The sequence below is a fragment of the Prinia subflava genome, chromosome 29, assembly GCF_021018805.1.
Source record: "Prinia subflava isolate CZ2003 ecotype Zambia chromosome 29, Cam_Psub_1.2, whole genome shotgun sequence".
Taxonomy (NCBI): Eukaryota; Metazoa; Chordata; class Aves; order Passeriformes; family Cisticolidae; genus Prinia; species Prinia subflava.
In genome coordinates, this window is record NC_086275.1 from 441,859 (window position 1) to 469,250 (window position 27,392).

Here is a 27,392-nt window from a genome sequence, read left to right on the forward strand (position 1 = left end):
CTGAACTGCTAAAGACAAACCCACGTGTACCAGGAAGAAGAATGTTTTTATTCTCTTCATTACCTGCCAGACCTGCACCAGACCTGCCACACAGTTCAGCTCTTCAAGCAGTTCAGGCATCAAGACAAGGAAAATGAGTTCTAAGATATCCAGAAAATGAGTAAGGAACTAAGGGTGAAGATACAAATGGGAAAGAGAAGAGAACTGCACTGGAGACAACACAAGCTCCAAGAAGCTCCTTCAGCTGAGGAAAGCAGGGATGCCTGGCACATCCTCCCACCTCAGCTCAAGAGTTTCTGCTGCTGCCGAGTGCTTTTGGTCACTCCTGTCTCTCCCACATGCAGAATTTGTGCTCCTCCTCCTCTGGGTGTGAGCCCAGGGCATTTCTCGAGTTGTGGCTTCCAAGAGGCTGCTCCTCCTCCTCCTCCTCCTGCCGGGCCCAGCAGTGCCCTGGTTCTCCTTCCCCGGGGCCGGCAGGGCCGGGAGGTTTTGCTGCCTGTGGTGAAAATTCTCAGCTGCTGCCAGGACGGAGGCGCTGCTGCTCCTCCTGGCTCTGGCTGGCAGGGGAGGCTGCCCGGGCAGCTGAATCCAGGCCAGCCCCTCGCTGGCTGCATCCCTGCTGAGCCTCAGGCTGCGCCTCACCCTCAGCTCTGCACTGCTGCTGCTCCTCCTGCGGCCCTGCAGGGCCCCCTCCTCTGCCCGGGGCACTGACAAAGCTTCTTCCACGCTGGAGGAGCAAACTGCAACTTCAGCCCCGCTTATTTCCAGGTTTTCAGCAGGAGGGAGGTGATAGAAGGCGCTGCTGCTTCTTCTGCTTCTTCTTCTCCTGGCTGGATCACCTCTGACAGAATCCTTTTGAGGTTTGGTTCTCTGGGCACTCTCCTGTGCATCCTGTTGTTCTAGAAGTTCCAGCCCCCTTAGGAGATTTCCTTCCAATTCCTGCTTTTCTGCTTCTTTTGCACGTAGAGTCTCTTTGCCTTGATGGAAATACTCAGGTGTATCAAAGTCACCTTCTGCATCTGGCACAGCATTCAAAAACTGGGGGAATAAAAACCCAATAATCCTTAGTATTTTAAAATCTAGGCAAATGGTAATCCATAGAAAACTGGTTTCAAACAGCTGAACTAGCTACTGTTCTCCTCACATCAGCCTCCAAAATCCCAACTGACAGGGAATCCTGCAGGCTGGAATCTGTTTCAGTGAGAGGCCAAACCTGGGAAGCAGAGAATGGCCAGGGGTGGAGGAGACCTTGAAAATCGTCCCCATTCCCCTCTGCTCAGGGGCTCAGCTGAGCTCTGAATGCCAACACTCCCCCAGGCATGGAGATTCCTCCAGGAATTGCTCCAGGCTGCTGCTGCCCAGTTTAGTCACTCCTGAACAATTCTGCCTAAAGCCAGAGGGGTTCTATCCCCACCAAGGTGTGTCAGCTCTGAGGGCTGCCAGCAGCCTCCCAGAAATGGCTTCAGAGGAATTGGCCAGGCTGATTGGAGGGGTTTGGAGAAAGCAAAAAGGTTTTAATTAAAGAAGAAAATACCAAACTATACAAAACAAAAGAGTAAAAGCCCTGCACAGTGCAGGGAGGTCCCTTGCACCTGGTTAAGACCTGAGGATCTCTGTGCTCTCTTTTAAGTATTCAGTGGTCTAGGAGGGGTTTTTGGCTTGCTGCCCAATAGAAAATAATTACATTAAATAACTGCATTGCTTGAGGAGCAGCTCAAGGGTCCAACAGGTGCCTTTGTCCTGGCACTGGGCAAATCATGGTGAGAGGAGCACTGAAAGTTTCTGGATTTTCTTCCCTAAAAGCTCAGGGGTGAACTCAAACCCTTTCCTGATGTGGGAACAGCTGCTGGGCTGTGGGGGTGTGACATTCCTGGTGTGCTCCCCAAAACCATCCCCTCCTGCCGGAGTCCAGGGCACCCCTCTGGTGGCCCTGGAGGGGCAGGGACACTGTCAAAGGGGTCTGCGACCCGGGCAGGGGGGTTTGGAACAGGTACAGGGGGACTGGAACAGGTACCGGGGGTCTGGGGGTCTTTACAGGGGGGTTTGGGGTCTGTACAGGGGAGTTTGGAACAGGTACAGGGGGGTCTGTACAGGGGGTCTGGGGTCTGCACAGGGGTTAAACCCCAGACCCCCCCGTGCTCCCCGGGCCCTGCAGTTACCTCAGCAGTGGTGGTGGTGCCCTGCAGGCTCCCTGGCACCTCGGGGCTGGTTCCTGCTGCCTCCTCCAGGCTCCCTGGGCCCTCGGGGCTGGTTCCTGCTGCCTCCTCCAGGGGCCCTGGGCACAGGGCAGCTGCCCCTGCATCCTCCAAAGCTGCAGCCTCTGAACCAGAGCAAAGGGGTTAATTCAGAGAAGGGACAAAACCTTCTGTGTGCTGCATGAAAAGCTTCAGGGTATTTTATTTCTTCTGTAAAATATTTTTACTTATTATTTACCTATATAAAAATAACCTAAACAAGCCTGCTGGATGAACAGCAGTAACAAACCCAACAGAAAGTTTAATCCATTAATTTGTGGATGCAGAGTTAATGGACATTTTTAACTCTGCACATCCCTTAACTCTTCATGCCCAGCTTAAAGACTGTGAAAACAGCAGTACCCAAAGTAAAGAGGTGGATTTTTTTGTCCAGATTTACACTGGAGTCCAACAAGAACTGAATTTATCAGTTGGACATTATGAATTTTTCAGATCCTCCAGACTCTGCTATTACAGAAGCAATTAAAAGGTTGGGTTTGGTTTTTTGATTGTTTGGTTTTGGTTTTTTTTGTAATTGCTGAAATAAAGGAACAGAAAGAGCAAAGCAAAACAAAACTAAAACCCAAATGACCTGTAAAAGGTGCATCTGTTTTTGGTGAGTTTGGAGATGAGACAAAAAAGAAATTCTCTGGGATTTCAGGGATAGGGCTGAGAAGGGGTTTCTTCGAAGCTGTTTCTCTTTCCCCATACAAAGATTTCTTGACTTTTTTCTTTCTTCTTCTCTCAAAGCTTGGGTATTTTGTTTTCTGCAAAGGTTGAGAAGCAGAATAAAGCACAGTGAGATTTTGTTAAAAATAAGACGCTTGACACGGCCAATATATCAAGCAGCAATTTAATAATTAATTAATTAACATGGTAAAGTGTGAGCAAAGAGGCAGCGCTGGGTACAGTGGTAGGGGTTTTCCCTTCCAACTGCACACCCATTGCTGGATTTGATGGTATTTTATACATATTCATAAGCTTTCTCAGCAGTTTCCATTTCTAGTTTTAACGTCACAATTCAATACCTAACAGCCATAAATCTATAGATTGTCCTGTATAATTCTATGGACCATTGTGATCTATTCTGATATTTCAATACTCCAGGATGTACTTCTAGGATATGTTTTTCCAGGTGGTGGGATCTGGCTTCCAGATGTGGGGTCCCATCTCTATTTTCAAGTCCATCAATTTCCAAATGCTGATGTCCCATTTTCCTTCTCCAGGAGTCATAAATCAGTGAGCTGAAGTCATATCTTCATGTCCAGGATGTTTTCCCACCTTATGTGAGGCCTGAGCCCCCTCCTTTTTCCTTCTTTTGTCTAAAATAAAACCTTTTTGCACTCTAAAACTACAGTTTAAAATTCTTTAATACAAAGCAAGCTTCTAAAGTTATAATTAAAGGACACTAATTGCAGAATAGCTTGAGACTTATAATAGATAATTGCAAGCAAAAGATTTATTCAAAAACTTCCTTCCATGCTTTCCTCAGCTGTTTATTAGAACTCATCTTTATAACTGTCCCATGGCTGTGTTCCATCACTATGATTACACAGATTTTCTTCATTTCCCTGACACGAAACATAACTTTGTATTTCACAATTTGAATCATCCTCTACAGTATTTGGAGAGAGAGATAAAATAAGAGGGCACAAAGAGGGAGCGGGGCACAAAGAGGGAGCGGGGCACAAAGAGGGAGCGGGGCACAAAGAGGGAGCGGGGCACAAAGAGAAAAAAAGAAAAAAAATGGAAAAAAAATGAGAAAAAAAGAGAAAAAAAAAGAGGAAAAAATCAGAAAAAAAAATTCCCGAAAAACACCTAAAAATAAAATATGGCAAACCCCCCAAAATTCCAGCTGACTGCAGAATTGAGCAGCTGCAGTGGCTGCACTCACCTGAGCCTCCGTGGGAGCAGGAGCAGTCAGGATCTTTCTTCGTTTTTCTTCCACCCTCTGGCTCCTCCTCAGGGAGGGGCTCGGGTCACCCTCCGTGCCCTCGGTCACGGCCCCGCCCTGCAGGGGGAAGGTTCGGTATCGAGATTTCTGTCAGTACCTCCAGGGTCCGGCCAGCGGAGAAATGGCTCAATAAAATAGCGAGACGGCTCCCCAGGATATGCTTTGTCAAATAAAGGTTTTAATAACAGCAAAAATAACAAACATTACAAAATGAAAAGAGATGAGGCGAGCAGTGTACCAAGCACAGTCACACTGTGAGGCATTCCCAAAAAGCCCCGTGCACCCCCTGTGCTGGCTCTTTAATACTCCATGGTCCAGGTGGGATTATTTGGCTCCTTGCCCAATGTGAAAAAGGCATATTGTATATGTGGCTCTACGCAGATATTTACTATATGTAATCTGATAGATAGAAAAGTTATACTATATTAACATTAGAATAATGTAGTGAATGTAGTTTTGTAATTAACAATAAGTTATAGTACAATAGAAGCTGTGTATGTGTGTTATATTTTTTTGCTCAAGAAGAAAAATTCCTCAGCACAGAGATAACGTTCACAGAGGCCCCTAAACCTTACAGAGGCCTCTAAACCTTCTAGTGAAGAAGAATTTATGGCCTCTTATCCACAGAACCCAACTTTCTCAAGGACGTATGCTCTCATGCGTTCTTTTAATTAACAGAAAGCTTTTGTGACAAGAAACAGCTGAAAATTACTTGTTTTACGTAAGATATGAATAGTCATAAACTGAAGGCTTAAAAAAGAAGACTTCTCTTTGTTCGGGGCCCTTCTCCTTCCTAGCCTTTGTCTGGGAGGGAGGGGGGACAAAAGCCCGGGCTACCTTCTTTGCTCTTGTTGTCTCATTATTTGTCCTGTCTCTGAAAACTTTTTTTAAACTGTTATTATTGTATTAATATTTTTGTAACCAATTTTTATTCTTTATTAAATATTCATAAATTTCAAAAAACGAGTGATTGGCGTTTATCACACCCAATGAGATGGACACTGGGCTTTGAGGTGCACTTCCAGAGCCCTGTCACTGTGTCTGTGCTGGGACTGAGCCAATTGCAACGAGCAGAAATAGAAAATTCTACTTTAACTTCCTGATATTCCTCTTCCTTATATACACTTCCTCCAAAAACCCTGCAGGGCCCCAGGCCCAGGAACCCAACTGGAAATCACCTCCAGCACCTCCTCAGGGGCTGGCTCACATGGAAATGAAATATTGCAGGCTCATTTCACACAGGGCAATCCAGCCCTCTCTGTGTTATAATGAAAATACACCACAGTTTCACCTTATTTAAGGAAATGGGTTCCTTTTTTATTTTTATTTTTGGTTTTTTTTGCCTTCCCCTCTCACCCAAAGCTGTCCAACACTGAGGTTTGACAGCATTTCTTGTACAATCCATTCTGTGCCTTGAAATTTCAGCAACCAAAATGTTTTGTCTGATTATTTGGAAAAAAAGCTCCTGGAAAATTCAATAGAAATTGTCACTTTAGGTATCAGGCTGTATTTTTTAATCATTGGAAAATCTCATTTTCTCAAGGCACTGACAGGAGGTATTTCCATATACCTGGATAGAGATAATCCTCATAGCTGAGGCTGGAAAAACTTCTCTAAGTTTCTCTAAAAGTGAACAATTCTGCCTGAAGAAGTTCAAAAAAACAAAGCAAATTCTAATCATTAAGGAAACTCACCTTCCTTTTAGTAGCATGAGCTGTTGACACAGGCTTTGCAACTATAAATGAAAGAAAAAGGATTTTTAATCAGTTTCAATGCAAATTAATCACATTTTGAGGAAATTATCTACATAATTTCTGGTATTATGCACTTCAGCCACTTTGATCTTGAGTAGAAATTTAATCTTGAGGACTGTCAAACATGGCAAGGTAAAGAAATTCAACCTTGCTCTACAAAACAGGAAAATTCAACTTGGGAGGATTTGGTAACAATAATTGGAACATCCATAGGTTTCATTGATAAATATACACGATCCACTTTCAATACTTATTTTGTTGGGTTGCTGTTTAAAAATCATCAAAATCAGAATCAAGATTCTAAAAAAATAACTCCTTTAAGCAGTAAAATGTTCATAGAAAGAGATCACAAAGTTTAAATAAGATCAAATTAATCTAAAGCTCAGGTAAACACTGCAGAAAAAAACCCCTTCAACTTCAATGCCAGCATACAAATTTTAGCACAATTGAAATATATCCCCTGTGTTAAAAAAGTACAAACAGAAAAATGAACCAAACTCTTCAAATCTCAATTTTCAGGTACAAAAAGATTCATTATCTACTGATAAAAACACAAGTTGGAGTTACCTTCTGCACTTTGAGCAGGTGAAGGGGCCTCTGCAGCAACAGAACCTTCCAGGAGTTCTGGGAGAGGCTCAACACTTTCCTTCAAACAACAAAAATTACATTTTTAGCAATTAATTACAGCAGATATTTGATGGACCTTGTCCATCAGTGTTCACAGACAAAGCAGTTTTATTTTATTGCCTCAGAGAAAACTCCTTTGCCCTGTGTGACACAAAGAAGCAGCAAAATGTAAGAAAAAGTGAAGGGAAAAATATTTCAAGGTACAGAAAGCTTCTAAAAGAGCTCTGCAGGCCAAAGTGCTGCTCGGAATTCCTAACTCAACTTTTCTGTGTGATTCTTCAACTCCAAGCAGACTCTACTTAAATATTTCAGCATTTTTTTTGCAAACTAAGGAGGGAATGAAGCAAGAATTCCCAGGGAATGGAGAACAAGGAGCTCACCTCATTGCAGGTAAAGTCCAGGCGGGGTAAAGGCTCCGGAGGCAGGGCTGGCCCTGCCCGGGGTCTGTGACCTGCAGGGCACCCAGGGGAGGCTCCTCTGTGCAGGGGGGTGTTTGCAGGCAGGCTCTGATCCAATAATTCAGGGCTCAGAACCTGGCCAAATGTTACTCTTTTGTTTGCTGTTTTAGAGCCCTGAGAACGAGGTGTTTCTGTTGGGATAAAATGAAATAACAGCTGAGTGAAGGGACAGAGCAGAGGGTTTGGAAGAGGTGAAATATTCTCCTAAAAATCACCACCCAAACAATCAGCAAAACGCCACCTTGACATGGCCTGCGAGGCCAGGGGTTGCACTCTGGGTTTATTAAAACATTTAGGAAGAAACAGGTTAAAAATGACCCAGCTGAAAAGTGTGAACCTCCTTTAGAACTCGGGGATTCTATTTTGGTGTTGGAGGCTGTTTGGGGCAGGATCAGCTCGTTTTGGGGCAGGATTTGTTTTATTTTTTGGTGGACATTCCTTTCCTTGGCAGTCTTGTTTTCCATGTCATAGCAAGATGCCACAAGGAGCTCACTCAGTGGTGATCAATAGCAATAACCAGACTTGGCAAAGAGGCAAAACCTTTTCAGCCCACACAACACTTATTTAAAAAAGAAATAAGGAAAGCCAAATGATATTTTCTTCTGAGAAAGGGGAATCTGACCTGTTTGCGGTGTTCCAAATTCTTTTACAGAACCAGAGCCTGCGGCAGATTCACCTCCTCTGTTGATGGCACTGTCTAGGTGTTTCTGTCAAGTTTAAGAGATAGAGTTCAATAAAATTTAATTATTGTTCTCTGAGCAGCTTTTAATAATCGATCCTTTTGTTTAACCAAACCTACTTGTTTGCTGCATGAGTCAAACTCAAGAACATTCATTTCATGGAATGGTTTGGGTGGGAAGGGAGCTTAAAATGATCCAGTGCCAGCCCTGCCATGGCAGGGACCCCTCCCCTGCCCCAAGGTGCCCCAGCCTGGCCTTGGGCACTGCCAGGGATCCAGGGGCAGCCACAGCAAATCTGGGAATCCCATCCCAGCCAGGAATTCCTTCCCAAAATCCCATCCAACCCTGCCCTTGGTCAGTTTGGAGCCATTCCCTGTATCCTGGCACTTTGTAAAACCTCTCTCTATTTTTCCTGTCACCCCTTCAGGTCCTGGAAGGTGCACCTGGGTCACCCCAGGTCCTCTCCCAACATGAGAGCTCCCAAGAAGCAGCATTAAATCATTTCCAAACCATTCCCAACCCACAGCAATCAGTCCCCAAAGCTCCTTTAAGCCCATCCTTGGTGCCAGCACTGAACCAACCTTGGGGCTGACCCCGAGCTCCTTCCCTGAGGATTTCTTGAGGATGGATGTGAGCAGGGAGCTGCTCTGGGCCACACAACTGGGAGTGTCCCCTGCTCCCAGAGGTGTCAAAGGGGCTTGGCTGTCACCCAGCTCTGCCAGGCTGGCCCCTTCCCCAAGGCCAGCCCTCCCTGGGGTGAGGTCAGAGCCAGCATCACACGGGGCACCTGCAGAGCAAGCACAGAGCTGTGACAGCACAGGAAAAGTGACAGAATTCAGTGCTGGAACCACGAGCTGTGAAACTGCACACAAATCCACGGGTCCTGTGCAGAACACCCCCCAGAAACCCACCAGGCTGGAAATTCTGGCTCTTCTTGTACATTTGATATTTTCAGGAATTTATAAAGCGTATTTCTAATTTCATGCTTTTAGCCTAAAGGAAGAGCAGATATTTCAGGTGAATCACTGACCAGGATATTTAATGAACTTACAGGAGACTCCTTCCTGAGAGGGTTTCCTCAGCTCCCCCTCTGCTTCCTGCAGGGCTCCAAAGCAGGCCTGGAAGGTGTCGATCTTCTCCTTCCACAACCTGACAGGTGCAGGGTTAAAGGGACTGATCTGCCAAAACAAAATTCACCCCATCAGGCATTCCCTCACCATTTGAGCTTGAATGTTTTCATGACATCAAATACTAAGATTTAATCTGGCTGGGATTGGATCTGAGAGTAAAACTAAAGGGGAAAAAGGAACTTTGCCCAGAAATCTGGTACATTTTATTGAGTTTAATCCGTTCCTCTAGTCTTGAATTTGCTTTCTGACAGCCCAGGATAGTTCAAGTTATGACCAAATCTGATTAATCGAGCCTGAATTGATTTCACTTGGAACCAGCAATGCTTTAATTATCCAAAAACCAAGTGCAGCAAAGACAGGAAAGCAACAAAAGTTAAAATACATCAGCAAGCTCAACATGGAGAAGGAATTCCAGCCTCTACCCAGTGGAATAAAACCTGGAACACCTTGTCCTGAGCAAGGGGAGCAGCAAAGGAATGGCAGCCTTGGCTTATCCCTTCTGCTGGGTTCTTCCCAGGATTTGCCTCCCTTTTCCAGCACGAGGGGTTCCTGGGGGAATGGAAATTTGGGAAAGGGATTTGGGAGGGACTCTCACCTGGCTGAGAGGCTCCCTGGGCCTGCTGCTCCTCTGATGGACCAGGCAGCAGGTCTGGCACGTGTTTTCTGGGGAGCCCCCCAATCCAACCCTGGATCTTTTGCCTCTGGATTTTGGAGGCGTTGGGGAAGTCCCTGAAAGGGGGACAAGAGGAGAGGTTAAAAGGAAAACAAAGGGCAAAGCCACAAAAATGTTTTGTAATAGCTAAAGCTCTAAAATGGTAAAGTTTTAATCCTTTTTCAGGTTGATGAATGCTTATTTTAAGATAAAAAATCACCTGCTCAGCCCAAGAAGCCTCCTTGAGCACATCAAATTAAGTGCCTAAGTTTAATTAATCACAAGCCAAGGCTGCCTTTCAGCTTTTCAGCTGGCTCGTGTTTACCAACACTTGCAGGATTTGTCTTGCAATTCCCTTGTGAAACTCAAGACACTTCATTAACTGAAGAGAAAGAGGGAGATTTAACTGTGTGGGATATAACCTGCACAATTAAATGGTAGAAGTATCTGATAGATGGGACATCCTATAAGGATGTTGTAGCAACAGCTCTCAGAGTTTGCTCCTGGGCATATTCAAGCTCTGATCACCTGAATTTGCCCTAAATTAGAGCCCCTGGCACCAGGTTGAGCTGGAGAAGCCCCTCAGAAAAACACAAGACTCATTTTTCACCCCAGCCTCACCCGTGAGGCGTTTGCCAGAACCTTCCTGAGCCATCCCAAGCTCAGCAACAAAACCAGCAGGTTTTTCCCTCTGTTCACACAGTCCAGAATCAGCTTTGCCTTCCTCTCTGTTCCTGTCAGGAGTGGAGAAATCCCTGCCCAAGGGAACAGCTCTGCTGCTGGAGAAACCCTCCCTGGTGTGCAGGGGCACGGGGGCTTCACTGAGCACCCCAAAACAGTGCCCAGGGAGCTGCCAGCCCCCAGCACAGCCCTGGCGGGGACACAGATTCTCCTCAGGGCCCTCGGGCCATCTCAGGGCATGTTTTGGTGGCCGTGTCTGGTTCCCAGCAGTGAAATTCTCCTTCTTGGATGCTCTCATGACTTTGGATTTGGTCACTTTGCAGCTCTTCTGGTCTCTTGATGGAAGGAGAGAGGTCTCTTCTTTCTGTTCAGGACAACCACTCTCATTTTCTTTAACTTTCAGGGGAGCCTTGGACCCTCTCAGCATCTTTGGGGGCTGAATATTTACTCAGCTTTACTCCTGTAATTGCAGCTTCCTATTAAAAAGGGGAAAAAATTATTTACTAAGAGCAAGAGCTCACTACCATGTTCAAGCTTCTCCCAAATCCACATTCTTCCTGGACAAGGTGAGGTGGGAAGGGAAATTTATCCCCAAAAAACTGCAGGGAAAGGACAGAAGGGGCAGGGACCAGAAAGAAAAATACAGCACAAGAAAAACCTGTGTTATAAACATGCACAGGAGTAAAGAGCCCCAAGGCTGTGGTTTCACTCTGTCAAAGTCCACACTGATGTATAATACGTGTATAAAATACATTAATCACAATCACATTGTCACTGTTTTGCTCTGGGAGTTACAGTAAAGATCAGCAGTTTCATACTACTTTTAATAACCTTAATTAATAGCAGCAGAAAGAGAAGACAAGTCTTGGAAAGAAAGCAGCAGAAGAAACAACACCAGGAATACATACATATATATATATATGTATATCTATGCATATATTTTAAAATGTCACTAGCTTTTTAAGTAGAAACTTTAAAAGGCTAGAGTTTTTTGCAGTTTGATTGTTGAAGTTAATGACGGACAACTCAACGTTTCTCTGAAACTTCGCTGCTGCAAATACGTGCACTTTTAGAAGCAAAATTATCGAAATTAAGCTGCTGAACAACGCATGGGTACCTTTTTTACTATTGTTGTTATTCTTTTTCTGCTCTCAGGCCCCAGCGGAGGCCGATGGCCACAATCACCGGGGGAGGGGAAAAGCCCCAACCCGGCGCTCCCCCGGTCTGTACCAACCATGTATTGTTATTATTCTTTTTCTGCTCCCCAGCGGAGGCCGATGGCCACAATCACAGTCACCAGGGGAGGGAAAAAACCCCAACCCGCGCTTCCCTGGTCTGTACCAACCCTGGGCGATGGCAGCGCACAGCCCCAGAGGGCACCCCGGGGACCCCCCGCACCTCCCGGCCCCTGAGGGCTTCGAGGGCGGCCCGGGGACCCCCCCGCACCTCCCGGCCCCGCCTGAGGGCTCCGAGGGTTGCCTGGTCTCCGTTAAATCCCGAGCGCACCCCGGGGACCGCCCGCACCTCCCGGCCACCCCTGAGGGCTCCGAGCGTTCCCCGCTCCCGTTCCCGATCAGCCCCGAGCGTTCCCCGCTCCCGTTCCCGATCAGCCCCTAGCGTTCCCCGCTCCCGTTCCCGATCAGCCCCGGGGGCTCCCCCCGAGCCGCCCTCACCGCTGCCCCGCGCCCGGCCCGCTTCACAATTTCAAATCGCGCCACGCCCCTGCGGATCCCTCCGCGCCCCCGCCCCTGCGCCCCCGCCCCTTCGCCCACCGCCGGCGCCCGCCGCAGCCAGCCCGGCCCCAGCAGCACCGCAGGGAGGGCGGGTCATGGGGGCGACCCCTCCCCGCTGCTCTGCCCCGGGGGTCCGCGGGGCTTGGCGGGGACGGGAGGGGACTCTTTGAGGCGGCGGAGGGATCGCGGGCCGTTGGGACGCAGCACCGCTTGGGTACGGGAGGAAAAAACATAAAAGGATTCATTCAACGGCCTGCGCGCAAGTGATGGGCGACAACCAATCACAGAACGACTATGCAAATATAGCCGCCTCTCGCTTTCGCGATTGGCTGCTGGCCTGGCTTTGCCCCGCCTCCTCGCTGCCCATCGGGCGGACGCGCGGCGGTGATTGGCCGCGGGGCCTGCCCGTCAGCGCCCGCGCCGTTCCGGGTGTCGGTGCGGCGGCGGGCGCAGCATGAGGCGGGTGACGCTGTTCGTCAACGGCAGCGCCCGCAACGGCAAGGTGAGGCCGGGCCGGGGCCGGCACCGCCGGGGCCGCTCCCCTCAGGGGCCGCTCCCCTCAGGGCCCTGCCCGGCCCTGCCCTCCCCGCAGCCTCCCGGGGCAGCCGGGCCCGCGCGGTCCCCCCTCGCTGCCTGTGCAGGGAATCGCGACAGGCCGGGGTTTGTCGCGGCTGGAGGCGCTTGTGGGCCTGAGGGGGCCGGCACAGCTGTGGCCTGAGGGCTCTGTGGGGAGGCTGAGCCCGCGTGGGGAATAATCGCGTTTAATTGTTTAAAACCTCACTGAAAATGTTGTCGAGACTGGAAATAGCGATTTTAGGCCCAAGCAGTGCTTGTCCAGCCGAGGGAAAGGCGCTGGCAGGCAGCTCCGCAGAGAGTCCGTGATCCCGGTGTTTCCATCCGCGTTGAGTGCAGGCGTGGCCGTGGCTGTGCTTTAATGTGTAATTCTATTAATTCTGGCCGTGATCCCGCTGTTTCCACGCGGGCCCGGGGCGCAGGAGTTGGTGTGAGCGCATTTCAGCCCTGCAGCTCTGCTGAGCTGTGTCTGAGCCTGATTTTCCCATCCACGAGTGCAGACGGTTCATGCCCGTCCTTTAACCCTTGGTTTTAGGGAGGGAGAAGCTTAGAACAAGCAACAAGATTTAGAGAAATAAACAGCTGAATTATATCCTTACAGCACCAGCATCCATTCCCTCGCTGCTGTTGCAGCGAGTTTTGGTGGGGGCTGTGCAAAACTCACCCGGTTTTTGTGTTCCAGCACCAAAGTTGGGCTTTTCTCTTGTTTTTTGGTCCAAATCCAAACGGATTTTGCTCCTCCTGATAGCCCTGATGAACGTGAAGAGGCTGAGCTTTGCGGACACGGTTCCAGGGGTTTGTTTTTATTCATAGTAATAAATTATTATTTTATTTTTATTCGCTCAGGTGGTGGCTGTGTATGGGACTCTCTCAGATTTGCTGTCTGTGGCCAGCAGCAAGCTCGGGATCAAAGCCACCAGCGTTTACAACGGGAAAGGGGGGCTCATCGATGATATTGCTTTGATCAGGTGAGATCAGCCAGGAAAAGGCAAAGCAGGGCTGTGGATTAAGAGCCTGACCTGTTAATTAATCCTCCTTAATCAATACCCTGTGCTTCCCCTAAAAACAGATGTGATCATTTCCAGCCAGGATGCCCAAAGGTCCTTTTAATTTCTTTTTAACTTCAAACCATTTATTGATTCAGAGCTTGGTTCCAGTTGTGTTTGAGGCCTTTTCAGCTGCTCCTGTGCTGATTCCAGGGCAGTGTTTGTGCCATGAAATCCCCGCTGTTCCAGTCAGCCCTTCTACAAGGGGTTTTCTGTAAAGGAGACAAATTCTGTCACTGCTTTGGCTTCACAGAATAGTCCCAGACTGGGGAGAAAAGCAGCTATTTTGTAGGAATTAATTAATTACACAAATGGTTCCTACCAGGCTGCTGCAGATAAAAATCTCTGGTCGAGTCAGTCCATTCCAGTCCAGTAGAATCTGCAAAATACAGATTAAAAATCAGATACAGAAGTTCCAGCTAATGGCCACTGGTCCTAATTTACCTGGAAATAATCAGGAGAGGTTCCACTGTCAATTAAATGAACAATAAATTGTGATTAACCCTCTTTTTCTCCTCCCTCTGCCCCCTCCTGTCTCAGGGATGATGATGTTCTGTTTGTCTGTGAAGGGGAGCCCTTCATTGGTGAGTCTGCAATTCTCACACTTAACCTTTCATTTAATTGAGTTTATTTTGCTTTCATATAAACTTCAGATTTTATTTTGTTTTCAGAAGATAACTCATTTTAATTGAAGAACATTCACGATTTTTCCAGCAATGATTTTATTTCTTCTCTGCAGACCCTCAGACTGACAGCAGAGCTCAGGAGGAGCTGACAGGGTCCCACACGGACTGGCTGACCCTCAATGTGGGGGGCAGATATTTCACCACCACCAGGTAAAAACCCCTTCCAAAACCTCAAAGACTTCATTTCACTAAAACAAAACACCTTAAAAAGCTGTGAGGCAGGAGGTCTTTGACAGCATTCTCTGTATTTTGTATTTGCCACCACAATTTTGCAAGAAAGTAACTCTTAAACGTTTGCAGATGAAGGAAGAGTAAAGTCGGGCTGTTTTTGTTTTGTAGGAGCACTTTGGTTAACAAAGAACCTGACAGCATGTTGGCACACATGTTCAAAGACAAAGGTGAGTATGTTGAGATAAACTTTATTATTTTTAAATAATAAACGAGCAAAGTAGGCAAAAGTCACTGTCAAGCTGAGGCTCTTGTCCATGAAGTAAAATATCCAAAGTGTGTTAAAGTACCAGAGCAAAGAATTTTTCTTTTATTTCTCTCTGTTTATCATCTCACCACCTAATGTTGATCATCTCACAAACAGCAAATAACAGCTCCCATCCTTTGTAGTTTGTGTCCTTTTTTTGTTTTGTTTGTTTCTTTGATTTGAGGTTTTCACCTTGTTGCATCTTCCTCAGTTTTGCCAGCAGAGCCAATGAGCAAACTCTGCACGAGGCAGCCTTGGGGAGACAATCAGACTAAAAATTTCAGTGCTGCTTTTATCCTAGCCATGATTCTTTAGTATGTGGTAAAAATTCAGTTATTCAGAGAGGAACAAATTCATTTTAAGCTGATTTTTTCTCCCCCCACTCCTCTTTTCCTTCCTTCTCTCTCCGAACCGCCCTTCCACATGGAATGTTTTGCCATTCCAGTCCCCTTTGGTAATAAAAAAAAAACCTCATCACTGCATCAAAAGTAATTTTTTATATATATATGTTGTGGAAACAGATGCTTGGGGGAATAAGCAAGATCCTAGAGGAGCTTTCCTCATTGACCGCAGTCCCGAGTATTTTGAGCCCATTTTGAACTATTTGCGTCACGGACAGCTCATTGTAAATGATGGCATTAATTTGCTAGGTAGGTATTACCTGTCTGACATCTCCTGAATTATTCCTCCTTGGAATTAAAGCTTTGCCCTCAGGTGCCCTCAGGGAGCTTTGTGTGCTCATCCCCGTGGTTGGGAGTTTTCCTGTGGTGGATTTGTTCTCAGCAGTGCAGCTCCGTGTGCTTGCTTTAATGAGGATGGGCTGCTCATTTCTCTCTGGAGCATTAAAAATCCACCCTGGATTAAGAGCTGGAATCCTGGAGTTGATCTCTTTAACCTAATGCTGGTGTTGCAAGTGTTGTGTCGGAGTTTTTTCCTTTTAGCTGCAAGCAAACCTTTCCTCTCTCCCCAGTTCCACCCAGTGTAATGTGTGTGTGTTCTCCAGTGAGGGGAGAGAGGGCTGCTGCTCCCTGCATCAGCAATTCCCTGGAATAACCAGCCCTGCTTTGTTTGTAGGGGTTCTGGAAGAGGCCAGGTTTTTTGGGATCGACTCCCTCATTGAACACCTGGAAATTGCCATTAAGGTACCTCGTTCTCTGTAAGCCCTGGATGCACGTCCTGCTCTCCCAGGGAATGTGGGATTTATTGTTGTCCCCTGCTCTCCCAGGGAATGTGGGATTTATTGTTGTCCCCAGAATTTCCAGGGAATTTGGAGCTCAGGGCTGTCCCCAGAATTCCCAGGGAGTGTGGAATTTATTGCTGTCCCCCCGTTTTCCCAGGGAACTGAGAACTCAGAACTGTCCCTGCTCTCCTAGGGGCTGTGTAATTTATTCCTGTCCCCCATTTTTTCCAGGGAATGTGGAGCTCAGGGCTGTCCCTGCTCTCCCAGGGGCTGTGTGACTCTAACTCTGGGCTGTCCCTGCTCTCTCAGGGGCTGTGTGACTCTAACTCTGAGCTGTCCCTGCTCTCTCAGGGGCTGTGTGACTCTAACTCTGAGCTGTCCCTGCTCTCTCAGGGGCTGTGTGACTCTAACTCTGGGCTGTCCCTGCTCTCTCAGGGGCTGTGTGACTCTGGGCTGTCCCTGCTCTCTCAGGGGCTGTGTGACTCTAACTCTGGGCTGTCCCTGCTCTCTCAGGGGCTGTGTGACTCTAACTCTGGGCTGTCCCTGCTCTCTCCTCTCCCAGAACTCGCAGCCAGCCGAGGATCACTCTCCCATCTCTCGAAAGGAATTTGTCCGGTTCCTGCTGGCAACACCCACCAAGTCTGAGCTGCGCTGCCAGGTGAGGGAGCTCAGCCTTTCCTTCCCAACAAACCTCCAGGAATTGCTTCCCAACCCTGATCCAACCCTGCCCTCTCACAGTTTAAAACCATTGTTCTAAGGAAATATCTGAATCTTGAGACTTTGCATTTACATTTCATGGTGTGTAATAGAAGAAATGGTCCTGTATAAATGAGTGTGTGTTTGTACAGAACCAGGGAATTGTTTGGGGTTGGAAGGGACCTTAAGGATAATTTTGTTCCACTGTGCCATGGGCAGGGACAGCAGCCACAGCAAATCTGGGAATTCCATCCCAGCCCCTCACACCCTCCCAGCCAGGAATTCCTTCCCAACATCCCATCTAAACCTGATCTCCAAATCCTTTGCCCCTTGTCCTGGCACTCTCTATCCATATAAAAATCCTCTCCCATCTTTTTTATCAGCCCTGTTAAAGTACTGGAAGTGTTCCAGTACCTCTTTATCTGTGTAGACTCACACACACAACCACCCAGACGTGTTTCTTTTAACTCTTTATGTCCACACCTGCCCCTTCCCTCCTGTGACCCTTCTGGGGCCTTTTGCAGGGTCTGAATTTCAGTGGAGCCGACCTTTCCCGCCTGGACCTGCGCTACATCAACTTTAAGATGGCAAATCTGAGCCGCTGCAACCTGGCCCACGCCAATCTGTGCTGTGCCAACCTGGAGAGAGCTGACCTCTCTGGATCCGTGCTGGATGTAAGGATGCTGCTCCCTGGGCAGTTATCTCAAAAAACAGGGATTGGAACAACAAAAAAATCAGTTCCTGATGTTATCTGTGGTTGTTCCAGCGCTTCCACACTTCCTCACAGCGACAGGGGGGTTGTGTTTTGGGGAGTTCAGTTGTTTTGCAGAGTTTAAATCTGTGTTCTGCTGGGTTTTGGGTTTATCTTCACCCCCTTGTGACTCCCGTGCTGTGTCTGGCAGTGTGCAAACCTGCAGGGGGTGAAGATGTTGTGTTCCAACGCAGAGGGAGCGTCCTTGAAGGGCTGCAACTTTGAAGACCCATCGGGCCTTAAAGCTAATTTGGAAGGTGAGTTTTAACCTGTTAATTACTCCCTGGAGACAGCCTGTAGATTTATGTGGCAAAAGTTCAGCTGTGTTTGCACAGTGCAGGTGGAAGAGCTCACAGCTCCAGGCTGGTTCTGCCAAATAATCTTTAAATTCCCAGTTCTGCTTTGACCTCTCCCAGCTCATGAAATTCCCAGTTCTGCTTTGACCTCCTCCAGCTCATTAAATTCCCCATTCTGCCTTGACTTCCCCCAGCTCCCCCAGCTCTTGGGGAGCATCCCCTGGAGCATTTCTGCCTGAGAATTCCCCATTTCCCCCGTGGGTGCGTTGCAGGTGCCAACCTGAAGGGTGTGGACATGGAGGGCAGCCAGATGACCGGGATCAACCTGCGAGTGGCCACGCTGAAGAACGCCAAACTCAAGAACTGCAACCTGAGAGGAGCCACGCTGGCAGGGACTGACCTGGAGGTGAGGCAGCACCCATTTCCTGTCCTTCCACACATAAATAAGGACAAAAAGGTGGGAATTTGAGGGATTGCTGCCTTTTCTCCAGCTGCAGAGTTGAATGGAGTTAAGGGGGAGGGAGTGAGACTTTGGAACTGAGTTCTGTCTCTGTTCAATTAATGTTAATTTTCTTTTTCCCCCTTCAGAATTGTGATCTGTCAGGTTGTGACCTACAAGAAGCGAATTTGAGGGGCTCTAACGTGAAAGGAGCCATCTTTGAGGAGATGCTGACGCCCCTGCACATGTCCCAGAGTGTCAGATAGGGGCCAGAGCGCGCTGAAGAGGAAGGAACCCAAACACCCATCGTGACTTTCTTCACCTCCTCCCCTTCCTGAGTTCAAGTCATGGTTATTAGCCACCTTACATTTGCAGTAGTGCCTAGGTAAACTCTTTTTTGATCACTTTTGGGGAGGGAATTTTTGTTTTCAGGGGTACCAACAGAGAGTTTGTACCTCTGTGAGCAGAGTGAGGAAGTGAGCTGGTGCTGAAACCAGAGCGTGGCTGGTTCTGGGAGGGGGGAAGGGGTTCAGTGGTTTCATTGTTTAGCATTGCCTCACTTTGGAACGCATTTTAATTTATAAAGCACAATATATGCAATTCTATTTATTGAATCTGTAGCTGCAATATGAATAGAAGAGGTTACTCCTGTACAGTAGCAACCAAGTGGAGGTTTACAGGTGTATTTGCAGTCTGTGGCCGTGCCAGGGCGGGCTCAGAGTCCCCAGGGGTGCTCAGGTCTCTGCTGGGGTGGAAGCTGCTGGGAAATGAGCTATCTTTAATTAATCCTCTCCAAACGAGTGTGGAGGTGCAGTCAGTCACAGCTGGTGAATAAAAATCCTGTTTTTAGAGTCCTGCAGCTGGAGCTCTGCAGTTTCACCCTCTGAGTGAGTGCAGGGCAGAGAGGAGAGCACAGAGCTGGCACCAAAGAGAGAGAGAGGCAGGGGGGCTCAGCAGTGACCCTGCCCTGTGTCCCCTCCGTGTACTATGCAAAAAGACTCCTGAAACCTCCCTGGGCATCGTCCTTGGCCCAGCTGGACCTTCCTGGTCCTTTTGGGCTGTAAAAGTGTCTCACCTGTGGCCAGGTGCCCTCTGTGCCCGCTGTGCCCGTGCAGGGAGCAGCTGCAGCTGCTTTTGTGTGGGAATTGTGCAGGGCAGAGGCCTCAGCACCCCTGGGTGTGGATAAGGAGCTGCTTCCCTGCAGGACCCACGGAGTTCTCAGCTCACACCACCTTTATTTTAACACAATCAAAGAGCACATGAAGAAACTATACCAAAAAATTAAAATAGAAAAGAAAAAAGGTGCATCAAGAACTTACCTCAGATGCTTAAACCACCCCAAAGTTAAAACTAACCTTGAATTTAAGGAAATCAAGCTGTTACTGTAGAAATACAAAGGAGGAATAAGAACCAGTGGACCCCCCTGGAGTTCCACAGTTCTTCTCAGGGGGCTGCGTCTCCCTTGCAGTGCAATTTCTGTTCTGTAGTCTCAGTTGTTGTTACAAAAATGCTGCTTTGCCACCGGAACGGGGGAGCAGTGCAGGCTGGGGATCAAGAGAGCTGCAGGATTCTCCCTCCTTTCCAAGCTGGATTGACTCAGGCAGGCGACAGGAACTTGCCAGGTTCAAAATCCCAGAGCTGCGAAGGTCAGAACTGGGATTATTTCCTGCAGATCCCTCTGGATCAGGCTCTAGGACAACACCAGATCCTTGGAGAAATGACCTGTAGATCGCAGGGAAATGTTGCAGTGTGATTTGGAGTCCTTTCTCCCACCTCATGCTTTCAGTGGGAACCTTGTGTCTGTTTGCAGTAGGAGAAGATTCCTAGGGCTAGAGAAACAAATGAATTATTTTTCTTTATCATATTTTGTAGCTGGCAGAAGTAAAACTATTGTATGGAATATATCTATATATATATCTATATATATCTATTTTCATAATCACTGTGTATAAAATCTCTCTGAACTTTCACTGGAGCACTATGGAATAATCACAGCATGTGGCACCATCATTCACAGCTGGATTTTGGGGACCTCTTCTGCCAGGACTGAGCTGTGTCAGGAGCCCTGTGCAGAATTTGCAGGTTCCAGCTAATTTAAGTTGCATTAATAAAAAAGTGTGAAAGAGAAAAGCGGCTTGGTTGTCTTCATTTGAATAAAAAAACCCCAAATCATCCCCAGTTTGTGTGAGAAGAATGAGAATTTTTTGGTTTGAAGGGTAAAATACCTGCTGGAAAAACAACTGTGCTGGAGAGGTTCTGATCCATTAATTGGGAGAATTTGCATTGGTTTTGCTTTGTCTTTCCCCAAGACTTCTCAGCCTTTTTGTCCCCACCCTTCGTATTTGTTTAATAAAATAGTTGGAGGCAGAATAATCAGGGAGTCATGGAATATCCTGAGCTGGAAGGGACCCAGGATCATAAAAATCCCAATTCCTGTGGAGACAAAAGTTGTTCAAAGCTGTTGAGGGCAGCCTGGTCAGACCCAGGCTAAGTGGGGCTTAATGAGCTGGAATTATTGAGCAAAGCTGCCTTGAAAGGTCCAAACCAAATCTTCTTTTACCTGTAAATAACCCTGATTTCTGCAAGGGAGGGAAGGAGGATCCCTGGGTGAGCCCCGCCAGAGCAGCAGGAGCTTTTCTCCCCCGCAGGGAGTGGGACCAGCAGCGACTGCTGAGAGTCACCAAATCCTCCCTGAGTTGTTTTTGCTGATTAAATGACTTTAATCCTTTCAAGCTCCAAGGACAGGGACAGGGGGGGTTTGTGAGATATCCAGGAGGCACAGAGCAGCACACAGCAGGGCAGGGGAGCTGCCAGGAAGGGGAAAATGCAATTTCTGCAGTCAAAATTGCTGCATTGAACTCCTGCACACAAATAATTCTTTATAAAGCTGCAGTGCACAAGCTCTGGAGATTGAAAAATGGGGAATTGTGGAATGGGTTAGGTTGGAAGAGGCCCTGAGGATCATTTCCATCAATTCCATTCCAAACATCTCCCCTGCCCCAGGGTGCTCCAGCCTGGCCTTGGGCACTGCCAGGGACCCAGGGGCAGCCACAGCTCCTCTGGAATTCCATCCCAGCCCCTCCCCACCCTCCCAGGGAATGAATTTATCCTACTACAACTCAAATTATGTATTTCCTCCTGACCTAAACCTCCTCTCTTGTGAGTTTAAACCCTTTCCCCCTTGTCCCTGCCACTCCAGGCCCTTCTGCAAAGGATCCTGTTCCCACTACAGACTCTGTCATACCAACAAATACATTTACAATCACAGACTCGTCCAGTTTAGTCCCACCTGGCATTTTAGAGAGCAAAGAACACCGAGGCAGCTGAATTTAAATATTGAGGAGGATTTCAAACTGTTCTGGGCACAGAACAGGCTCTGTTTGAGCACCGAGGGGTTTCCTCCATGCCTGATAAAATGAAGGTGGGCATGAAGAGCTGCCTGGATCATGGATTCTCCATCCCTGGCAGTGTCCCAGGCCAGGCTGGAGCAGCCTGGGGCAGGGGAAGCTCTCCCTGCCCACAGCAGGGGTGGAAATGGATGAATTTAAGGCCTTTCCCAACCCAAAACATTCCAGGATTCTGAAAGGCTGAGCTCAATTCCTCCCAACAAATTCAAACTCACCCAAGAACTTTTTCTGCAGGAACCAGAACTCGGTGACAGAAGAGCTCCTGAATTTCCCAGCAGGATCAGCTGCATCCCAATGTGGGATTTACAACCTCTTAAAAGCAAAGCTGTTACTTTTATGGCTCTTGGAGAAAAAAGCTGAATTTAATTGCTGCACCGGGGTTCCAATTATGGGCTTTACTTGTGCTCATGACAGTCACAGAACAGGAACACCAAAATTGCAGCCTGGGAGGGAGAAACGGGAAAAAAAAATAAATCTCCTGCTGGCAAAGGGGTGGCCCTGGGGTCCTTGGGTATAAAAAGGGAGGTGAGAGAAGATTTACAGAGATTTTCCAGAGGAGAGGAGCTGCTGGAGTTACTCCACCACCTCTCTCAGGTAATGTGCTGGAACATCCCACACTCCCTTTTTATTTATCCAGGGCTTACAGATGCTCCTATTAAAACCAAAAAAAATTGGATTAAAGAGATTGCAAAGGGGAGGTTTTAAGGAGCAGGGACATCAGAGCAGAAAGCAGCAGAACACATCTGCCAAGCACCACCAGGGAATGCAACCTTTGAGCTCCACACATGCCTGGAACTCAGAAATCCTAATTTAGATCCTCATCCAAATTTTTCAGATGTCCAATCTCTTTCAAGTGAGCTTTGAGAGGCTTTGAGAGGCTGCAAATGCAGCTGGGGCTCCTGCCCAGGAGTGCAGATCAGGACTGGAGCAGGCACAGGGAGGGATTTTGGGGGTGTCTGTGCAGGGCCAGCAGCTGGAATTCCACAATCCTCATCAGGATCAGCACCTTCCACGGCTCTGTGACCCAGAAATTCCTCATCTCCATCCCTCCCCGAGGCACAAAAGGAGCTGCAATGCCTTTATGACCAGATAAATGCTTTTTTTCTGTCTCTCCCAGGATGGAGAAGCCCAGGAGGATGGAATTCCAGGGTCCTCATGAGTCCCTTCCAGCTCAGCACCAGAAATTCCTCATCTCCATCCCTCCCTGAGGCACAAACTGGGCTCCAGTGCCTTTATGACCAGATAAATGCTTTTTTTCTGTCTCCCCCAGGATGCAGAAGCCCAGGAGGGCGGTGGCCAGTGCCCTGCTGTGTGTGCTGTCCGTGGGGCTGTGCCTGGCCCAGCACTGGTCCTTTGGCCTCCAGCCAGGGGGCAAGAGGAGCGCCCAGGCCCTGCTGGGACCCCTCCAGGAGGTGAGTCCTGGGCTGGGAAACGACTCTGGCCTGCCAAAAACGCAGCCAAAAAGGTGACAAAGGCTCCCCTCGACACGTGTGCCTGTGCCTGTCCCCCAAACCCCCCCAGATGTGGGGATAAAGGCATTGCTGGGAGGAGGATTTGGGAAATAAAGGGTGAGGTGGCATTTGTCAGCCTGGCACAAAGAACAGCTCGTTGTACTGGCAGAATTCAAACTATTGCATGGAGAAAAAAAAATATAAATATATATCTATTTTCATGATCACTGTGTATAAAATCTCTTTGAACTTTCACTGAAGCACTATGGAATAATTTGGGCAGCCAGCTCCAAGGGAGAGACGGAGCTCTGAGGTCCAGGTTCAATCTGATTCCATCCTCTCCCTAAATTCCAACATTCTGAGGGGTTATTTTCTGATAATTCCTCCACTTCCCTCAAAACCTGGGCAGTTTGCACGTGGTGGGTGCTCAGCAATGAAATGACAAAGCACTTGTGGAAGGTTCTGTCCACCAGTGGTTTTTTCCCTCTTTTCCAATGAATATTCCACACCCAGCTCCTCATTCCAGCACCCTCGGGTTCCTGAGGAAAAGGTGAATTCCTGTTGTGTGGTGGAACAGTTTTACCTCCATGTGGTAGGGTTGGTTTTGGCAGAATAATCTCCCTTCCTGGAGGTCGTGTCACTTCCTCGTGTCACTTCTCCGATGCAGATTCCAAATGAGATGGGAAAATTGGAGGAGGCGCAGCAGAGCGAGTGCCCAGGCTGGGAGCAGAGCTCCAGCTTCAGGGACCTGAGGGGAGCCATGGTGAGTCATGGGGGATTTCTGTCACCACGCTGGGAAAAAGGAAAGAAAACGCCTGAGGGGTGGGTAAAGAAGGTGGTGGAGAAAAGGGAGTGAAGTTAAATCACGGGAGGAATCGCTGGCTCTGCCCTTGTTATGGAATCCCAGCATGGTTTGGGTTGGAAGGGACCTAAAATCCACCTTGTCCCTAAAACCCTCCTTTGTCCCTAAAGACCTCCCTGTCCCTAAAGTCCTCCTTGTCCCTAAAGTCCTCCTTGTCCCTAAAGTCCTCCTTGTCCCTAAAGTCCTCCCTGTCCCATGGGCAGGGACACCTCCCCCTGGACCCAACTCACCTGCACAGGTCCCTCCCTGTCACCTGCACGTTCCCAGATCCCTCCCTGGACGCTCCCAGCAGCGATTCCTGCCTGGATCAACCCAGGCCAAGCCCAGCCCTTCCCTGGCTCCCCACGAACCCACAGCGCTCCCAGCTGCTGCCAGGGCTGTCCCAGAGCTGTCCCTGCTGTCCCCGGGCAGTCCCTGCTGTCTCAGGGCTGTCCCAGGGCTGCCCCCGGGCTGTCCCTTCTGTCCCAGGGCTGTCCCTGCTGTCCCAGGGCTGTCCCCGGGCTGTCCCTTCTGTCCCTGGGCTGTCCCTGCTGTCCCAGAGCTGTCCCTGCTGTCCCCGGGCTGTCCCTGCTGTCCCTGGGCTGTCCCAGAGCTGTCCCTGCTGTCCCAGGGCTGCCCCCGGGCTGTCCCTTCTGTCCCTGGGCTGTCCCTGCTGTCCCAGGGCTGTCCCTGATGCCCCTGGATTGTCCCTGCTGTCCCAGGACTGTCCCCAGGGCTGTCCCCAGGCTGTCCCTGCTGTCCCCAGGCTGTCCCCAGGCTGTCCCTGCCGTCCCCCTGCTGCAGGACACAGCCAGGACCCCGCTGCAGCTCCCGGGGTCCCCGGGTGGGAATTGCGTTTCCATCACTCCCAGAGCTCCCACCTGAGCTCAGGGACCCCCAGGGACCCTCCAGGCAGGAATGGGATTGGAATGAACCCAGCAACGCCCACGTGGCCCCCACGACCAGGGCAGTGTCCCTGGGCCACCCAAAAAATCAATCCTGCTTCAAATTTGGAGCCAAAGCCCAAAGCTCTGAGTGCCTGAAAGCCCCTCCTGCCTCTCACCGAGGAGCCAGGCCTGGAAAAGGCTCTCAAAATCAGGAATGGTAACACAGAGCCTGAATTCCACTGCATTTTCATGCAGAAACTACCTAAATAAATCTGATTTTAGCTCACCTTTAATCCTATTTGTACTGAACACGCATTGAGATCGTGGCCCATGATTTCCAGCAGCACTGCCTGCACAGTGAAGAACCAGCAGCAGCAACTGTTATTTAAATATTATCTTTTTTATATTATTTACTGTTATTTAAATATTTTCTTTGACTTCAGGAGATGATGTTAGGCAGGAAAACACCCCAGAATAATTGCCAGGGTATTTGAAATGATCACTGGGGGAAAACTTGGCAAAGCTGAAAGCACTAAACCCCACCAGATCCTGAGGTTTGCTTCATTAACTTCTCATTTCTTGCTGCTAAATTACACTGAAAACTTAATAACACTGAAAAAAAAAATTAAGTTTTTTCCACTTCCAGCTTTTCCAACCCAACACATTCCTGGAGCTGCTACAGGAATATTGAACGGGGAAAGAAAAGGGAGTGGCTGGAAATGTTCCAGGCCATGGAAAAACTCCAATTTATCACCATTTCCTGGGGAAGGTGGGAGGGAGCACAAAAATCACTTCAGAAAACAAAACCCCAGAAATTCACCTGGTTCATCTCCACCCAAATCACCCCAGGCCTTCGACTCTGGGGTGTTTCAGCACCTGAAAATTCCATCCCCAAAGTCATCCCTGCTCTCTAAAGGCAGAATTTGGTGTGTGGTTACAGGAGAGGCTGGTGGAGGCAGGAGGCAGAAGAAAAGAGATTTAACCCCAGAGCAAACGGAGCCACAGAGAGGTCCCAAAAGTTGTGAAAATAAATTCCTCCTCAAACGGTTTTTGCTTGGATCAAAGTGTGAATAAATTCTGTGAAACTGCATTAAAACAGTGGAAAACTCTGGTGTAGATTATTTGATTTTTGTAAAAGAGGACACGACCCAGCCCAGAGGGGTTTGGATGTGACAATTTTGGTTTCACGTGCCCAGACAAATCCACGGCCTCATCTCACTCCTCTCTGGGTAAAACAGCAAAGAAACTTCAATTAAAGAATAAAATTAATTTGGAATTAACTCCCCTGCCCATCAGTGGTCCGTGGAAGAAAGACTTTTACTGCTCTTTTTTCTGGTTCGGTCATAAAAACTACATTTATTTCAAAAATGTATTTACACTTTTAAACAACTTTACAATAATCATTATGTTTAAAAAACCCACAGAAATTTGTACACCTCGCTTTACAAATTTAGTGAATCATGTGGCATTTACACCCAGAGAGCTGCAGGCCCTTCCCAAAGCTCCTGCTCTCTCCAGAGCCACTTTAAAATTGTATTTTTTACTGATTCAGTTACAAAGGACTGAAATAATAAAAAAAAACACCAACATTGTATTTACAGTCTGCAAACGTGGGTTTGCAATGATATCAGCAATCCAGGATCCCAGAACACACAAAAACTGCTCCCACAACACCCAAACCCTCCTGAATTCCCGATAAACACGGCGCAGGTTTGGAGTGATTAAACCTCTGTAACACCACAGAGAGAAGAATTAATCAAATTTACATTGGGGTGAAATTTGGAGCTGCTGAGGAGCTTCCACCTCTGCCTAAAAACACAAACCAGCACCACGAGGACCTGAAAAACAGAACCTCCCTTGGGTAACCCCTGTAGTGCCCAAAGTGTCCTAAATTTTAATTTATTTTAATTCATGTTCTGTTAAAAGAATCAGGTGAAGCTCGGGCTCTTGGACAGCCAGAAAATCACATTATTTGGATATTTTTCCTCCCTGCTGGAGTCTTTGGAAAAGCTCACTCTGGGTCCACCAGAGGATTTGGTCTGCAGCAGAAAAAATAAGGTCAAGTTTTTAATTAAAAATAAAAACAATCAAGAGAAGGTAGCAAAAGCAGGTCAGGAATGTTTTTGCTATATATAAAAATTAATTATATTACAGATTTAAAGTCATTATTTCCATTTACAACGATAAAAATAAATAAGGAGAAGAAAATCTGGGGCGTTGCCACTGCCAAGTCCAACTGGGTGTGAGGCTGGAGCAAACACTGGGCTGGGAAAAGGGAATTTTTGGGATGCAGATTCCCAAAAAACCTCTGCACATCCATCCTGGAGCTCTCCCTGGAATCTGTGTCCTTTCCTAATCCAATAATCCACTGCAAGGAAAAGCTGCCTGCTCCCCTCTGCCCCTGCTGGGGATTAGAGGCTGTCACATTTTAAAAGGAATTCATCACAGCATGGCAAATTTTAATTAAAAGCTGCAGAAAACAAGTGTTGAGCACATTGCTCCAAAGGAGAAAAAGTGAAATCCTCCAAGAGTTGTGATTTCACAGCAGCTTTGAAGAGCTTGGCTCTGAAATGGGATTAGGTTTTGTCTCCTCTGATGTTCTGACTTTGAGATTTTATTCAAAATCACGAATTGGGCAGAAATTGCTGCAATTTGTGGTGTGCAGAGCTCATCATTGCAGACTGTCTATTCCTATTTTTAACCCTCCAGTTCAAAATATTTCTAAAGCACCCAATTCACCTGAAGAGATGATTCTGGTTTA

The 27,392-nt window shown here is 47.9% G+C and overlaps 3 protein-coding genes across 6 annotated transcripts; 2 read left to right on the forward strand and 1 right to left on the reverse strand.

The window, feature by feature from the left end:
* Window positions 1–240: 240 nt before the first annotated feature.
* CDCA2 (cell division cycle associated 2) lies at window positions 241–11,898 on the reverse strand. Of its 3 annotated transcripts, none has more exons than XM_063420075.1 (13): window positions 11,844–11,898; window positions 10,111–10,646; window positions 9,433–9,566; window positions 8,759–8,885; window positions 8,289–8,494; window positions 7,650–7,734; window positions 6,950–7,158; window positions 6,510–6,588; window positions 5,883–5,923; window positions 4,129–4,245; window positions 2,827–3,001; window positions 2,160–2,320; window positions 241–1,038 (listed from the first exon to the last, which is right to left on the reverse strand). In XM_063420075.1, exons 2-13 carry the CDS (start codon window positions 10,595–10,597, stop codon window positions 241–243), a joined length of 2,619 nt encoding a protein of 872 aa, XP_063276145.1. In that variant the 5' UTR covers window positions 10,598–10,646; window positions 11,844–11,898. The 3 variants fall into 3 exon arrangements, with proteins under 3 accessions (XP_063276145.1, XP_063276146.1, XP_063276144.1); XM_063420076.1 differs by lacking the exon at window positions 11,844–11,898 and adding an exon at window positions 11,695–11,766; XM_063420074.1 differs by lacking the exon at window positions 11,844–11,898 and adding an exon at window positions 11,288–11,630.
* A 385-nt stretch (window positions 11,899–12,283) lies between these two features.
* KCTD9 (potassium channel tetramerization domain containing 9) lies at window positions 12,284–20,183 on the forward strand. 2 transcript variants are annotated; one of them, XM_063420044.1, is made up of 12 exons: window positions 12,284–12,405; window positions 13,323–13,444; window positions 14,063–14,106; window positions 14,262–14,358; window positions 14,548–14,606; window positions 15,205–15,333; window positions 15,758–15,825; window positions 16,426–16,521; window positions 17,084–17,233; window positions 17,462–17,567; window positions 17,879–18,012; window positions 18,195–20,183. In XM_063420044.1, exons 1-12 carry the CDS (start codon window positions 12,358–12,360, stop codon window positions 18,309–18,311), a joined length of 1,170 nt encoding a protein of 389 aa, XP_063276114.1. In that variant the 5' UTR covers window positions 12,284–12,357; the 3' UTR covers window positions 18,312–20,183. The 2 variants fall into 2 exon arrangements, with proteins under 2 accessions (XP_063276114.1, XP_063276115.1); XM_063420045.1 differs by lacking the exon at window positions 15,205–15,333.
* A 1,191-nt stretch (window positions 20,184–21,374) lies between these two features.
* Window positions 21,375–26,305, forward strand: GNRH1 (gonadotropin releasing hormone 1). The gene is made up of 3 exons (XM_063420148.1): window positions 21,375–22,864; window positions 23,571–23,666; window positions 25,572–26,305. The coding sequence occupies exons 1-3, from the start codon at window positions 22,724–22,726 to the stop codon at window positions 25,611–25,613; spliced, it is 279 nt and encodes a 92-aa protein (XP_063276218.1). The 5' UTR covers window positions 21,375–22,723; the 3' UTR covers window positions 25,614–26,305.
* The last annotated feature ends 1,087 nt before the right edge of the window (window positions 26,306–27,392 follow it).

Coding starts and splice junctions, on each gene's coding strand:
- CDCA2 (XM_063420075.1), bottom strand. CDS start 10,597: ATGCTGAGAGGGTCCAAGGCTCCCCTGAAAGTTAAAGAAAATGAGAGT. Junction 7,735..8,288: donor AGCTCGGGGTCAGCCCCAAG/GTTGGTTCAGTG, acceptor TAAACTTGACAG/AAACACCTAGACAGTGCCAT. Junction 3,002..4,128: donor CTGCTCCCACGGAGGCTCAG/GTGAGTGCAGCC, acceptor CAACCTTTGCAG/AAAACAAAATACCCAAGCTT.
- KCTD9 (XM_063420044.1), top strand. CDS start 12,358: ATGAGGCGGGTGACGCTGTTCGTCAACGGCAGCGCCCGCAACGGCAAG. Junction 13,445..14,062: donor GATGATATTGCTTTGATCAG/GTGAGATCAGCC, acceptor CTCCTGTCTCAG/GGATGATGATGTTCTGTTTG. Junction 16,522..17,083: donor AGTCTGAGCTGCGCTGCCAG/GTGAGGGAGCTC, acceptor GGCCTTTTGCAG/GGTCTGAATTTCAGTGGAGC.
- GNRH1 (XM_063420148.1), top strand. CDS start 22,724: ATGCAGAAGCCCAGGAGGGCGGTGGCCAGTGCCCTGCTGTGTGTGCTG. Junction 22,865..23,570: donor TGCTGGGACCCCTCCAGGAG/GTGAGTCCTGGG, acceptor TCTCCGATGCAG/ATTCCAAATGAGATGGGAAA. Junction 23,667..25,571: donor GGGACCTGAGGGGAGCCATG/GTGAGTCATGGG, acceptor GTGTGGTTACAG/GAGAGGCTGGTGGAGGCAGG.